Source organism: Musa acuminata, chromosome BXJ1-4 (assembly GCF_036884655.1).
Source record: "Musa acuminata AAA Group cultivar baxijiao chromosome BXJ1-4, Cavendish_Baxijiao_AAA, whole genome shotgun sequence".
NCBI classification, from domain to species: Eukaryota; Viridiplantae; Streptophyta; class Magnoliopsida; order Zingiberales; family Musaceae; genus Musa; species Musa acuminata.
The window spans coordinates 3,673,216-3,689,070 of record NC_088330.1 but is presented as its reverse complement, the minus strand read 5'-3'; the positions used below and the strand labels follow the sequence as shown (position 1 = coordinate 3,689,070).

Here is a 15,855-nt window from a genome sequence, read left to right as displayed (position 1 = left end):
ACACTATATGATTTGGGCAAAAAGAATTTTTTGAATTTAGGGAAAAAATACATAATAACTTTTGAGGGGTATTTTTGAAAATTAAAAAAAAGGAGGTTATCATCCGAAAAAACCAAATAGAGGATTTTTTTTTGGATAATCGTCCTAAATAATATAAAAAAGAACCAAAGCTAACAAAAAAAATATTGGATAAAGAACCTCCAAAGTCTACGGTCCATGATTGATTCATAAAAACTTATCAGTCATCAAGATTGCAACCGCTTGATCAACGGCATGGATCTTTGGTGAGTTACTTCGATACACGAGTCGTCCGTGGCTGCCGACTCGTGGTCGAGACCGGGTAAACTCGAGTACGCCCGTCCACCCACAGGCTTATCGTTCACCGGATGGGTGTTTGGATCGAGGCTTTTGTTGAACGAAAGGAATCAGAGATCTGAGGCAGGAAACCGCGATGGAGACGGAGCGGTGAGGAGGAATCGAGGCGAGAGGCAAGAAACAATGGAACGCGTTATCAAAGCCGCACGGTCGTCCGGATCGCTTAATCTCTCCAATCGCTCACTCAAGTAACTGGTTCCTCTCCCTTGATGCCTTAATTTCAGCTAGCAATTTCATTCTGGTTTGGGCATTGCAGGATCTTGCTGCTGCTGTAGCAGTATCTATTCGATTTAATGAGAAATTTTGTCTTTGTATATAACTAGATCTGATCCATTTTTCTTCAGATCCTTAGATTTATAGAATATAGTCATTCGATCGTCACTTTTAATCCTGTTTCCGTTCTTTGCAATCAGAAAGGCGCCTTTTTTTTTTGTTTGGTTGGATTTTTAATAACATTCCATCATGATTTTATTTCTTTTTAACCGTTCCAAAATGTGGTAGGGAGGTGCCCGAGGAGATTTATAGAAACTTGGATTCGCACGGGGAGGATGACAAGTGGTGGGAGGTAAAATTTTCTCTTTTCTGATTCTGAGTGGGAGAGCCAAAGCTGCATTTGATTATAGCAGGAATTCACTCAATATTTTTTACAGGCTGTGGAATTGCAAAAGCTGATTTTGGCTCATAACAACCTTGAGGTGCTGAACGAGGATTTGAAAACTTTGAATATGCTGACTGTCTTAAATGTCAGTCACAATAAACTATCTTCGCTTCCGATAGCTATAGGAGAGTATGTATAGCTATACTTTTTGTTGTCTTTTAGTTATTAATATACACTGTTTATTTATGGCTACATGTTATTCCTTGTTAATCAGGCTTCCATTGTTGAAGGCTCTGGATGTGTCATTTAACTTGATAACAAGCATTCCTGAAGAGATCGGCTCTGTGACTTCTTTGGTCAAGTAGGCCCTTTCGCCTTTATGCAAGATTAGTAAGGATTTACCAAATAAAAGTTAAGTGTAACACTAGATCATCTTCTAGTATATATTTTTGCCACATCAGTACTGAAGAAACTTCTAGGTAAATCATCCTCTGTAAAGCATAAAGAGTGTCATAACCTGAAGGGCATACATGGCTTGGTGATGGGAATATTTGTGAATATCTAATTATCATAATAAACTCATGATAACTAAGAACTGTATATTTAAACCATGACCGGAAGCATTAATTAACGTAACATAGAGAACTTATTAACTGCTATATATTCTCACTTTTGAGTTGATGTACCATAACACATCATCTAAATTGGCATGCGCTAATTCTAGTTATGTAATGATGCAATAGCATTAATGCACAAAAGGTGATGAATCATTTTATTAAAGAAAATGATTAAGTCTGACTTTATGAACTAAGATGATGGACAAACTTTTTCTTTATATTCTAATATTACATTATTTGAGCATTTGATGTTTTCCTCTTAAATATTTTGTTTCAAGTATGTTATGCGATTTTGTTGGTGAAGTGCACCAAGTTGAGTTGAAGTAACAATTCATTCAGTTGATGCGAATTCTGGGGAAATCAAAACTTAAAAACTGCACAGTTTCTGTAGACATAATTCATTTTCTTAGAAAAAAATGGAAACATTTCCTGTTCTGTAGAACAATTTGCAAGATGCAAATAGTGTATCGGGCTATTTTGTCTGGATATTGGTTCATGATAATCAAGTTGAGAACTGATCTTCCGAATGTATTATATGTATAGATATCAACTATTACTTCAGTTTTAACAGATGCATTGTTCTTCTTGGTGAATTGGACTCTTGTTGAGATAGAGTGCATGTGTTATGATAAATTGGTCTATCTTCGAAATTTTCATTTTGGCCGAGTATCCCAGGGTCATTCTTAACATCACACTACAATTATCCAGCTTAAGTCAATGACAGTCTATGAATAAGTTAAACCCTTTAGGATGATATTAACTCTCAAATATAGGGCCAGCAATGGTCACGTTATTTTGAGATATAAAATGAGACAATCTCAGCATAGTGGAATTCACATATGTTCCATCCCTGCAGGCTAGACTGTTCAAGTAACCAACTTAAAGAACTCCCCTTCAGTCTTGGAAGGTGCTTAGATTTGTCAGAACTTAAGGTATTCCAGTATTGGGCATATTACATGCTTCTTTTCTCTTTCATTCCTTGTCTTGGATGTAGATGAAGAGGGGACAGTAGCAACTTTACAAAACAAAGTATAGTTTTGAACTATTTTATTCATTATCTATATTCTAACTAGATATTTATATGGCGATTTTTATCTCGTTTCCACATCTTGCGTTCTTTCACATGATCTTTAGGCATCAAATAACTGCTTGACGAAATTGCCAGATGAACTTGCCAACTGTTCCAAGTTGATTAAACTGGATGTTGAGGTAAAATTGTTGCAGTTCTTCAAGCTTTTAGTGAGTAGCTTTCATCCACATTCAGATAGCAGTCAAAATCTGTTAGTTCTCATATTATCTCAGGGAAACAAGCTTACATCTTTCACTGAGAAGATGCTGATGTCATGGACTCTGCTGACAGAAATCAATGCTGGTATGTAGCATTTAATCAGCTATTATGTTTTATGTTGAACTTTTCTTGTTTCCATCCAATTTTCTGGATCCTGCTTGAATATTTCCTTTAGTGTGCTAAGTTTCTTCTTTTGGTCTTCCTACAGCAAGAAATTTTCTCACCAGCATTCCAGAGAGCATAGTTCTACTTGTAAAACTGATCCGACTGGACTTTCATCAAAATAGTGAGTGACATCATCCAGTCTCTTGATAGCTATATATAAGTTTAGTCAGGGCATTTATGTACTTTCTGTTGCAGCTTTCTGATGCCCTCTTTTGTATATGTTTTTATCTCTAGAAATATCATCAATTCCATCTTCTATCATGGGTTGCTCTTCGCTTGCTGAGTTTTATATGGGGTGGGTCCAGTTTGCAAATTCATTATGTACTCATAACATCTTCCTTAAAAAAGTCTATTCTTTAGTCCTTATTGTTTCATGCTTGTTTATTTCCTTAAATTGCAGAACCAATTTACTATCATCTTTGCCAGCAGAGATCGGTGCACTTTCTCGTTTAGGGACTTTAGATCTTCATTCGAACCAGGTAAACAAAATAACTTATAGTTTGCAGAACCAATTTATTTTTCTATTTCTATTGCAATTAGTGTTAGTCTTTTTTGGAACATAGTTTTCTGTTGATAGTTCTGGGAGGTTTCTTCTCCACCTTGATTTCGAGTTCTTGTTAGAGACAACACCCTAAAGAATCAGGATTTGGATGTGATTAAGAACCTAAGCTATAGGTTTTGGCAAATTTAGATTTGTTAAGGAAACTAAATGAACTAAAGGAAATAAAATGGAAGCTCAAAGTCCAAAGGGTTATGCAGGATGTCATTGCAGAAAATTTGAAACAGAGCTGAAAAATATTGAGATAGCTAGGGAAGAACATAAATTACTAGATTCAGCACTACCCAATCTAGGCCTTCATTGTCACTATGCTGCATAGTTGAGATTTCTGTTCAATAGTTGATGATTGGTTAAACACGTGGTCCTTGGCAATGCAGATGTTTGCAATAAGCAAAACTCCAAGCTAACATTGGTTTATGCCAGTTCTCTTTTTTTGGTGTATATAAGCAGTAAAGTGAAGGTCTTTTTACTAAAAATGAGAAGATGTCAAACCATCTTATCTTAACTAAGTGATCAGCATGGATCTAAGTTTTCCAAACCAATCCTCAACTGCACATTGGAAGGTGTATGTATTCCCTATCTTCCAAGGTATACTTTTAGAAGAATTCTTGGAGAAGTTCATCATTAGCTTAACTTCTTTCGCCTATCTGTATACTTCTCTTTTTCATGTTATGAGCTGCATGAAATACTAATTATTTGATCTAAGAATTTAAATTTTGGCAAGTTTTAGCTGAAAATGAGACACAAAACAGAGTTTACTTCGGAAAATCTACTATGTAGCATAATTAAAGAGGTTTTACACCGCACTGGCTAGATATATTACTCAACCGATCTGGACCAAGCTATAAAAATTGAGTGCTGAACCATGGGATGAATCCTCCTTTTGTTGCTCCTTTATTTTTTAAATTCAGACAGCTGAAGAGGGAGAAAAAGATTAGAAAGCCCTAGTTTAAAACCTCTTTTGTTGTTTGATATGTTTTTTCTGAAGCTTGTTTGTTAATCAAATAATACAAATTCTGTTTCTTTTGTTCATCCTTCTGCATTATCATAGACTGTGTATTTAATTTTCTAAAATTGTAAGGAATTAATTAACTGATGGTAAGGCTACAAGAGTAGAAAGTACATTCTAAAATTGCAATTTTAATTTTTTTCTTTATACATATTGATGATGACTCTGTGTTTATACTGTTGGTGTCACCCTAGTCGCTGTTCTATTTTGTCCTTTTCTTAATTCTATAAAGTGGTTAGTCCTATTGCACACAAAAATATGCCTGCTAACTATCAAACTATACCAAGACTTACTTTTGTGGCATGCCTTCTTGTCAATAAAGCTAGGTTAGTATGTGTAGATTGGGATGAGTTTTGTATCAGCTTTGCACTATGTCGGCATGTACCCTGCCAGGCATTATCCTGGCCTTATACCTTCCGAATTGAACAGTTTATCACATGCAATACCTACATATCAATGACATTTTATTTAGGTTAAAGGAAATTTCTTGGGCAAGCTATAAAAGCTACGTTTTGCTTTTCCTTTTGGTAGACATGCCCATTTCCAATTGATATAGTAAATACCATAGACATTATACTAATAATAATATTCATCGTGTCATTGATGTATTTGATTTCACTCATTTTAGCTGAAGGAGTATCCTGTGGAAGCCTGCAATTTGCGACTCTCTGTCCTAGATCTATCCAATAACTCATTGTCCGGCTTGCCAGCTGAGATTGGTATGGTTAACATATTTCAGTTGTTATTGGTGTTTGGCTCTTTTGCTTTAGTAAGCTGTTTGCCTTAAACTTGCTATTCCAAGCATAAACTGCTTTAGTTACACGATTCTGTCTTAAATAAAGAATAATAGCTGTGTGAAGTCTGCAAATACGTTCTAGTTGCGATAGATGATTAGCCCAGCATATATAAGCATAGTGAGAGATCATGAAAGTGTTATTCTGATGGTGCAAGTAGCACCAAGTTTGTTTCTTATATTTGGTGAAATTTTCATTTCACACCCTGTGTTTTGGAAATACTATAATTGACACCCTCGTTTGTCAATAATCACTTTTGACATCCTTTAGTTTCAGACATAATTAATTTTCCCTTATGGTTAACATCAGTTCTTAAAGGGAGTTTTCTAGTAAATATTCCCTTTGACAAACCATCAAAACTTTAATGATGAAAATGCCTCGTTTTCATAATTACAAAATATTACAGAGTTGCATGTTCCATCTTCATCCTTCTCTTTTCCACTGTCCTACCGTCTCTCCCTTCTCTCTCAGGACTAGTCCATCCCTTTTCTTTGTCTTTTTTCCTCCTCTAGTCCTTTTCTTCTGCCTTTATCTTTCCATTCTTCTCCATGTTTTAGTGAAGTTGAGCACTTTCTCATTTTGTGGAGAGGAAGTACCTCTGTACACATGTTTAGCTATTAGAGATGCAGTATTGTACCTTCTAACAATGATATGATAATAATTAGCAATTTCTTCACTTTTGCTAGCTTGCAATATACTACCATAGACACATTCTTTGTTGATGGAATAATGATTATGGTTATGATCCAAACTTTTATATGTAATCAAACTTTTTCTCTAGGTGTACTATCTCTACTACTTCATGATGAATTAGTGGATGAGCTTTCATGATTCTGTTGTGTTTCATCACCAACTTGGCCGGCTACAATTTTTCTCATCCTCCCCCTCTCTCTCCCCCATCGCCGCACAAACCCCCCACCCACCCCACACCCCCCCCCCCCCTTCCCTCTTCTTTCTCTCTTTAATATTCATGGTTTTTATTGTTTTATTGAAGTGAGATTGACTTAAATTTCTAATTTATGTTTAGGTACAATGACTTCTCTAAGAAAGCTATTGCTGGCTGGGAATCCCATAAGAACTCTTCGAAGGTGTCAACTGTTTGGCTTTTGTTGTTTATCACATTACTTTTTATTTAATATGACAATATGTTTTATTCTGAATATATCTTCTGCTAGCTCATTAGTGTCTGGACCCACACCAATTTTGCTAAAGTATCTTCGGAGTCGGCTTTCTGCTGATGAAGGTAATGCCAGTTTCTCATGCAAAGTTGATGACTTTTACTATGCTAGTGCTTCATCGTCTTGAATGTCTCTGAGTTCAATTTCTTCACGATTGTAACCTTTTGCATATTCTTTTGTAGTACATGTAATGTTTAAAGTGCTGATTATAAGTCTTTTTTTATTTTTCTTTTCTTTGCCATTATGGTTCTGTGTATGGTTGTTGTGTAGAATCTGGGTCCGGGACTAAAACTATGAAGGATGATCAAATTGCCAGAGCAACTCGATTGTCTTTGTCTTCAAAGGTAGAGCTTGCATATCTGTTGTAATTGCTTTCTTAGTTGATTAATTTGCTCCTAGACTTGAGTGAAACTAAAATTTCTTATTGTTACCAGAACTAAGATCAAGATGCCTTCGGTGCTATAGCATGTAACATCTATTAAGCTCAAGGAATCAAATCTCTATTCTACCAATTTGGATCACCATACCTAGTAATTCTCCTCCTCTTCCTCTTCTCCCCACCTTTTCTTCCTGTCTGCCTCCTCGTCCTGCTCTTCTTTGCCTCGTCTCCTCCTCTTCTTCTCCTCCTTCCTTGCCTTCCCCCTTCTTGGTACTGCAATACATGCTGTATACTGACATACCATGTGTCTGTATGCTGACACAGCAGACCCATACTGGTCCAGCCATGGATCGTCATGGGTTCGATACCTGAAATGTAGAACCTTGAGTATTAGTATGGTTGGTGTCACTTATACACTCAGTCATAGACAACAATGTTTGTTTTCAACTTTCCTGTTGCTTCTTCCTCAAGTTAAACAGACGTCAGTCTCTCTTTTAGAAAGATAACAATATGTTACTTGTGGCACATCCTACTCTTTTATTAATGTGCTACTTGATCAGGAATTAAATTTGAGTGGTCTAGGATTGACCACTGTACCACCTACAGTATGGGAGACGGAAGATGTGGTAAGAGTTGATCTTTCCAAGAACTCGATTGAAGAGCTGCCAAATGAACTATCAACTTGTTCATCACTTCAGGTAATAACACAATATGATGGTGACATAGAATGTAGTTTTGCTTGATGTATCAGATTATTATCTTTGTATGTAATTTAACTTTTTGCTTAGCAAACAGTTAATTTAGACAGTCAAATAGTTTTGGTTAGTCACATTGTGAGTGATCTCTTGAGATTGACAATTTTGTCCCCCATCCAAAGCAGTTCTCGACTCTCTTGTTTACGAAATTCATCAAGAAAATCACATGTTTTCCAGAAAAGTCTATGGAACAATTGCAATTTTCCTTCTGAGAGCATAAAGAGTGCAGGGGTTTCTTCCTGTTGCAGCATCAAAGTGGTATTCATGTAATGATACCTGAACTTCACATGATATTAGGTCTTAACAGTCATAGAATACCGATCTAACCAACGATTTCTTATAAATAGATGCACAGTGATCTTAGACTTTCTATGGCATATTATTGCCTTAATGTGTTGTGTAGACACCTATTAAATCCAATTACAGATGGTTGTTTGATAGTTTCAACAGAGCTGACCTTTATTGCTTAATAGACTGGATTATCTGATATTCTATACTATATCTCAGAATATGCAGTCTGGAACGTGTTCACATTTCTTCATGTTCACAATTTGTATGAACTATATATTATCTTGTGATGCCTGGTCTTCACGTACTTATAATGTTGTGATGTTCGCTTGAGTCCTCATGTAAAACTTGTTAACAAATACTATTTAAATGTTAAATATTCAGGAGAAGAAAAATAAAGGAAGAATGATAAAAGATAAACATGAGAGTGAGAGGCATAGCTCAGTAAGATCGGTTGTCTTCCTCATTTTAATTGACCTGGTCAAGGTTTAAAATTTTGGTATGATACTGATGTTGACTTCATATCAGACTGGTATGGTGCTGTTATACTGGGTGGGCAGGTAGTTTACCACCTGGATTACCCAGTATCATTGGAAAATGATAAAAAACATCGGCCTATACAAAGCTACGAGTCTGTTAAATACCAGGTATGTATACTGGTGACTGATATTTGAGACCTGGAAAATGGTGCAAAGGTGATTTGGCAATCATCTTTCTTAGGACAACTCAACAGCCTGTTTGTTCTTAAGTCCTATTATACACAAAACTGCTCATTAAAGATGTTCTTAAGTCCTATTTTGACAGTCATCTGTTCAAAATTTCCCGTTTTGTTTACATTATGTAGTTTTTTGGATTTCAAGTATTCCTGCCATATATAATTCAAAGTTAGACTTGTACATGCAGGCCTTAACTCTGTCAGGTAACAAGATTAGAGAATGGCCGGGGGCAGTGCTGTCCACTCTTCCTAATCTTTCTTGTTTGAAGTTGGACAATAACCCATTAGTACAGGTATATCTGGTAGTGATTAACATTGCAAATAGTGTTGATGGTACCTTTTTTTTGTATTTGATTCTTTTGATGCTTTTTCATTAATACCTAGTGTTTACAGATTACACGCAATGGCCTCGAATCCCTTACAAATATCAAAATATTGGATTTAAGTGGCAACAAATCCTCATTGCCAGAATCTTTTTCATTTTCCAGCTTACCACAACTGGAGGAACTTTACTTTAGGTTATTAAGTGAATGGTTAAACCGTTACAGATATTTCAAGCTTTTATAATAAAAAGTGTATTTATATTGACTTCTTCTCCCTCAGACGGATGCAACTCAATGAAGTGCCTCAAGGCTTGCTGACCTTGCAACGATTACAGATTCTTGACCTTAGCCAAAATAATCTTGCCTCAATGCCCAAGGTAAAATCACCTTTGATATCTATATAAAATCACCTTTGATATTTATTTAATTATGATAATTCAATTTGTTTTTTTCTTGTTATATTTAGCCTGATATATAACTTAGCATTTCTGTTATGATTGATGCAGGAAATTAAGGGTTTAACTTCACTTGCAGAACTTGATCTTTCAGACAACAACATATCCATCCTTCCTCCGGAGATGGTCTGGCTGCTTTGCTTATCTAGCTCTTAGTTTACCTTAAAATATTAATGTTTGAGCATTATATATTGTGTTTTTGCTGACTGGTTATAGAATCTTTTAACCTTAGGTTCTGTTTGGTCATCATCAATGCATTATCATGTTTGGGTATTTTGGTATAGCCACATGGCTGAATATTGAACTCTATAATTTAGAGAGAAGCAGAGGCCAATAAAGTGTCTCACATATTGCGGCAAGCTAAGCTATGACCATAATCCTGATACATATGCTGGTTAACTTGGTCAACATTAGTCAACCTATTGACGTGATATCCTTGGCAACGTATGTTGAGAATTGAAGGAACAAACAAGAAACATGCACATTACAAAATTGAGATTTTTTTCATTGGTTAAAAAGAATATTTTTTATGTTGAATATTCTCTCTGCACATATTAGGTTCAATTAAGAAGGAGAACCTTAACAATGGAATACAACACACATGTTTGATTAGAGAGTTCCTGCTAACTATGAGCACATTTGGTAAATTTTTTTTCCCTTTTTTTTTCAGGGTTTGCTGGAGCCCAGTTTACAGGTTTTAAAACTTGATGGGAATCCACTCAGAAGGTACTTATGTCTTGTTATTGAAAAATGTTATTTTGTGTATCACTTACAAAAGTTTGTATATCTCCAACCCCATAAAACGATCCATCAAAAGAGCATTCTTACTCAATGCTTTCAGTCAGACCACCTATTAAAGATCATGCTGAATTAGGTTGAGTCACTTAATAACAGGATGAAGGGGAGGGCACAAACCTATTAATGATCCAGCTGCACCCATAAAAATAATTGTTGAGGAAATGGTTCTGAAAGGGGCCCAAGGCTCAGTTTTGTCTTTGACATCTTCTACTTGAAAATTGTCCCATGTTTTGGAAGCTTATTATAATTATTATTTTATTCTGATCATGGTTTGCATTACCGATCTGTACCAGTGTATAGAACAGCTGTCGGTATAGTACATACTGAGTTGTACCAAACTGTACTGAGCATACCGACACATAATACACTGGGGTGTACCAATGTATCACCCATATTGATCCTCTATCGGACTGGTATGTACCACCCATACTGAGCGGTACGTTTCGGTATGTCAAACCTCGGTCCTGGGAGATATTCCATGTGAAGCTTTTGTAACAGCAAAACCATTGGTTATCATATTGTGTTTCGATCTTTTGTATTGCAGCATTAGACGACCAATTCTAGATCGAGGAACCAAGGCTATTCTCAATTATCTTAAGGATAAACTTCCAGATCAGTAGTTTGGCAGTGCAGACACGGGCATATTTCCTGCCTTCTGTTATCATTCACAGATCAGATCAGATCGCAGCAGTCTTCCAGATGGCAAAAATTGGTCTGACAAGAAGCGTTCTGTAGTCAGCTTTTTCCTAAAGCAAATGGAAGGCCTAAAATGCTATGTACCAAATTTTACCATGCATTTTTGTCGCTCATTCATTTGACACTTGAGTGTGTTAATCATGCTTTGTAAGCTGTTCTTGTGTTGCTTGTTTCCGTAATACCAAGACAGACAGTTGATTCTGTTTGCATTTTCTTTGTTTTATCAGTTTTGTTTATGATTGGATGTAAAATGATGCATTTTAATGGATGAACAATGTATGCTGGCTTGATTTTGTTGTTCATCAATACCAAGAATTTGTTGTTCATCATGGACTCTGATGAGTGCAAGCTATGACTTTGGCCAAGCCATGACACTGCAACCATACAGCTCCAACTCTACTGGTAACTGTTAAGTGCTTTCAAAGTCTAAATGCTTTCCAGGAATCCCCATGTGACAAGTTGTAGTGGCCAAAGCTCTCCTCTATAATGGAAGGCTTAACACGGTAGACGCACTAAAACAATAGTTGTTGATAAAGTGTCTGAAAGTTGAGATATCTATCTTGTTCTCTACAATATGGTAAATTTCTACTACTTTAAGTTCTTCTCTTATTGTTGTTCATTTTCTTTGTGCAGTAAAAGCCATAAAAATAGACCAGCCTTGCTGCTCCCAAGCGTACTAAGATCTTGAAGCTGCTTGAGCTACTAATTTTCAGGTCTGAAGAAGCTGCGACAAATTGCTCTTGAAGCAATGCAGTGGTTGAGCTACTAAGATCTTGAAGCTGCTTGAGCTACTAATTTTCAGGTCTGAAGAAGCTGCTACAAATTGCTCTTGAGGCAATGCAGTGGTGGCAGACTGTGAAAGAGTTTGTAATCCTGTAGCAATCCAAGAAGATTACTTTGGGAGATGCTTGTGTGTCCAATCACATCTTCTGTGTCCTTCAAATGGAGCTCAACCTCTTACTCCTGTTGCAGCAGCATCAAACTAGTCATTGGTGACATCTTACATACCCTTAGAGATGATTAAAATGCAATATCACTTCATTTTCTACATATATTCTAATTTCTTTAACTTTTCCCTTCCTATAAATGTATATGTCATACAAACACAATTCTTTTGTTTGATGTAGAAGAAGCAGTCAATTGAACATTTGGAGCAATTAATGCAGCTCTTTTATTTGATGGAAGACTCATTCAGCTACAATAATACATGCCAATTAAAATGTTGCAAAGATTTGGAATCTGTCTTTCCTGATGAGATCAAGAAATGATGACAAATTGGCAGTCCATGGCAACATTAGTGTTGGCAGCCAGATTGCTGCAGTCCAGCAGAAATCAGCATGGTTTTAATAGATATATTAACACACCAATAATATGCTGGGATGAAGCCATTAAATAAGATCTCAATCCAAGATATTATATGTGAAATCATAAAATATGATTCAATAAAGAAGAAAAAAGAAAAAGATATTACTGAAGGCAGTATTATATCAGTAGCTATTTTACATATATGTACAACAACAACAATAATAAAATCGTAATTATTATATGAATGAATGAATCATTCATTAGATTAAAAATATTTTTAATATCAACTATATGAATGAATCATATTTTTAATTAGATTAAAAATATTTAAATCTTTATCTATAGGGATTAATAAAATCTTTTTTTATCTCTTTTCGTACCACTAAATATGAAAATTATAGAAATGTCTGTCTCCTCCGAGTTTACCATTGTATCAATACACTAGCAAGTTAAGATTGCTTTCTAAAATGCCTTTCTTGAGTAGAACTATTTTTTTTACAAATATTATTGTGAAAAGTTACATTCCTCCAAATATTATTCTAAAATGCACTTAAGTCATTTGACAGTTGAATAAAATTAAATTAACTTGGATTTGATATTGTATGTTGATGCAGTTGATACTTTGAAGGGGCATTTTTGCAAACTCCACAAAGGAACTGATAACTGATCACAAAAATACAAACATATGGAGAATATAACATGCATAAATTGAAGAACTAAAACAATCAAATCAACCCCATTTTCCAATCTATATAGCCTATGAACACAGTGTTTGACTGGAAGCAGATGCTGATGAAGGTTTTTGAGGATTACAAGAGAGTTGTTCTACTTTCATGACCAAATCAATCAAAGGATTCTTTTCCCTTTAGATTGTTTGTCAGCAAGATTGAATAAGTCAGAAGATTTTTTCCTTCATCTTATTTCCAATCATAATTAAATCCATCAAATGATTCTTTACTTGCAATAAGTCATTGTGCAGTTTACATTCCAACAAAGTGATTGCTTCATGTATTCAGAAAAGACATATTTAGGAGCAGAATGAGGTCACTAGTGCTGCAGAAATTGACCTTTCGAATAAGAAAACCATGGATGGATTCATCGGCAAAGCCATGATTCCCACAACCTCCTGTCAACCACCCCCCTTCTCAACAATGCGTCAGCTGTCGGAAAGGTAATAGTAGTTGGAGGAGAAAAATTGTCTCATTGGAAGCTCTTCTAGAGAAGAACAAACGGCAAAAGGAACCCTAAGAGGCGATATGGTTGAACTTTCAATCAATGAGCACATACATTTATGTTACATGTAGATAAGGATATGTAGAAAATTCATGTTTCTAGTTCAATTAAATATATTTAATTTTTTATTTATAGAATCCAATAAAATCTTTTTATGCCTTCTTCTTCCTCCCATCATAGCGCTCCTAATAATTGTTTCACGCCGGCTTTCCGATTATAGCACCTATAGATCTTCCAAGTCTAAATTCGTATCATTATACATAGTTATTCACGAATATTCTCATCTCGGTAATCTATATATTTTGTATATGTTATTTCTTGATCATCATAAAATTATGGATCTAATAATGATTATGTATGAAATAATTGGATTATTAGTATCATAAATGAAAAAGAATAAGAAGGATATGTTGGTAGGTGAATTATGCTGATAAATTTGGTAAAGTAAGAACTAATGTTCTTTGGTACCACAGAATGATTGCAACCTAAATGAAGTGGAAAGTAAAGGTGGTGAAGTGGAGCTCTCAAACATTTGTTTCTTGGAGAAAGAACCCAATGCTTATGAATGAAAACAACATGCCATCTTATTCCTCCACACAATCTTGTCTTCCATGTGATGAAAGGGCTAAGTCAGAAGTTTTCTTCTGCATGACAACATTGTTATCTCAACTCCATGATATCCATCTTGACACTTAACTTCTGGTGTGGAGTTTTGCGCCCACAAGAAGACATGACCAAGAAGATGACATAGTTAGGTAGAATCTCTCCATGAAACTTTTCTACCACAATTTTGTTGGCTTCAGAAAACTAAATGGATCTGATCCACTGCAGACTGGCCAACATATTTCCATGCTTACCTGGATTTTGATCTTGACATTTGGATAGTCTACCAAGTATATCAAATGGAGTTTTGAAGTACATTGCAAATTATTTTGACCTTCTCTTCACTCTCAGGTTGCTGATATTTTTTGTATACCAGATAGATCAAGATTATTATTAGCATCATGTGACAAACACAGACACTTTGGTACAAAGAAAAGAAAAATTGGATGTTAATTCTTCTAGAGATTTCATCTTCAGAAGTTTTTTTTAGTTATCATCATCACAAATCATTGTGAGCTTTGATGAAAACTTTTTCATTTGTAGATTCTTCAGCATATGCTGCTCATCCATTCATGTCTATGATGGGTCTTAAAAGGTAGAAGGAAAAGATCTTGAATCTGTTAGTAGAAAAAGGAATCCTACAGCTACAAGTAATAGAATGCAAAAAGGGAGGAGAAAAAATCTCTGGTCAAAGTTTGAAGTATGGTCAGTTTTCAACAACTTTTATTTGACAATTACCTCAATTTGAATAGAGGATCTGACTATATATTGCAAACACTTTCTAACCATAATTACTTCTATCATGATTTGTCTAATTCTTAAGTATATGAGATTATGAAATAGATTTGGACATCACCCGATTAGTATAGTCGAGGGTCCGAATCATTGTTCAACATCTTACATGTTTATTATCATCTTTTATCTTCGATGACAAGCGATACCTGTAAAAAAATATGGATTTGATAAATTTTAATCTATTCAATGACTATAATATGAATTTTACCGATAAGAGTTAAATCGATAAGAGTTAAGATGATTATATTTTTTTAAAAAGTATTTTTTTTTTAATCTTGATAAATGTAAATGAGTTGTAGGGTACAACATAACCAAATGATTATGATTGTTGAGACAATTATTTTGATGTGTAATGTACTATTAGTTATGATATAACTTATATTATGATCTTTGTATATAGGCATATATTGAGTTAATGCTACTTTATGGAACAATGGCAAATATATCACTAAGAAGGGTTTGTATGGTTGTGAAATATGAAATAGCCTCATTTGTGGTATTTGTTATATCAAGGTTGAATAAGCTTGATATCTTCTATAAAACCAAATGTTGGACCGTAAGAAGTTTTATCTATTTATGGAATGTATTTATTATGTGTTTGATGCATTAATGTGAGTCTATATCCACTCAATTATTGAGATGCATTAATGTTTACTAGCATCTTATTTCAATTTAATTTCCTTAGAAGCAAGCAATGTTAGTCATCCTACATATACAATCTTGGCTTGTTAGTGTACTCATTAAAGACTAATGTGGATGCAATTCCAATCAAAATTGTAGTTGTATCAACTTGACTCTGATTTCATCCATTAGTTACATTGATTTATTTTAATTCTTAGACAAAGACAAGTTTAATCCTATTTTTGTCGCTTATCTTTAAGCATATTTCAATACATGAATAGTTTGATTAACCAAAAGATTCATATT

At 34.9% G+C, this 15,855-nt stretch overlaps 1 protein-coding gene across 3 annotated transcripts; it reads left to right on the top strand.

Annotated features, from left to right (window-relative positions):
- The first annotated feature begins 327 nt into the window (after positions 1–327).
- LOC135642117 (plant intracellular Ras-group-related LRR protein 6-like) lies at positions 328–11,318 on the top strand. 3 transcript variants are annotated; one of them, XM_065157988.1, is made up of 21 exons: positions 328–563; positions 877–940; positions 1,026–1,162; positions 1,248–1,334; positions 2,447–2,522; positions 2,725–2,799; positions 2,893–2,962; positions 3,087–3,164; positions 3,278–3,338; positions 3,444–3,522; positions 5,240–5,330; positions 6,433–6,493; positions 6,581–6,648; positions 6,854–6,927; positions 7,523–7,660; positions 8,909–9,013; positions 9,114–9,238; positions 9,324–9,420; positions 9,550–9,624; positions 10,169–10,224; positions 10,841–11,318. In XM_065157988.1, the coding sequence occupies exons 1-21, from the start codon at positions 499–501 to the stop codon at positions 10,914–10,916; spliced, it is 1,758 nt and encodes a 585-aa protein (XP_065014060.1). In that variant the 5' UTR covers positions 328–498; the 3' UTR covers positions 10,917–11,318. The 3 variants fall into 3 exon arrangements, with proteins under 3 accessions (XP_065014060.1, XP_065014068.1, XP_065014075.1); XM_065157996.1 differs by having other exon boundaries at positions 10,393–11,318; XM_065158003.1 differs by having other exon boundaries at positions 329–563; positions 10,169–11,318.
- Positions 11,319–15,855: the final 4,537 nt, after the last annotated feature.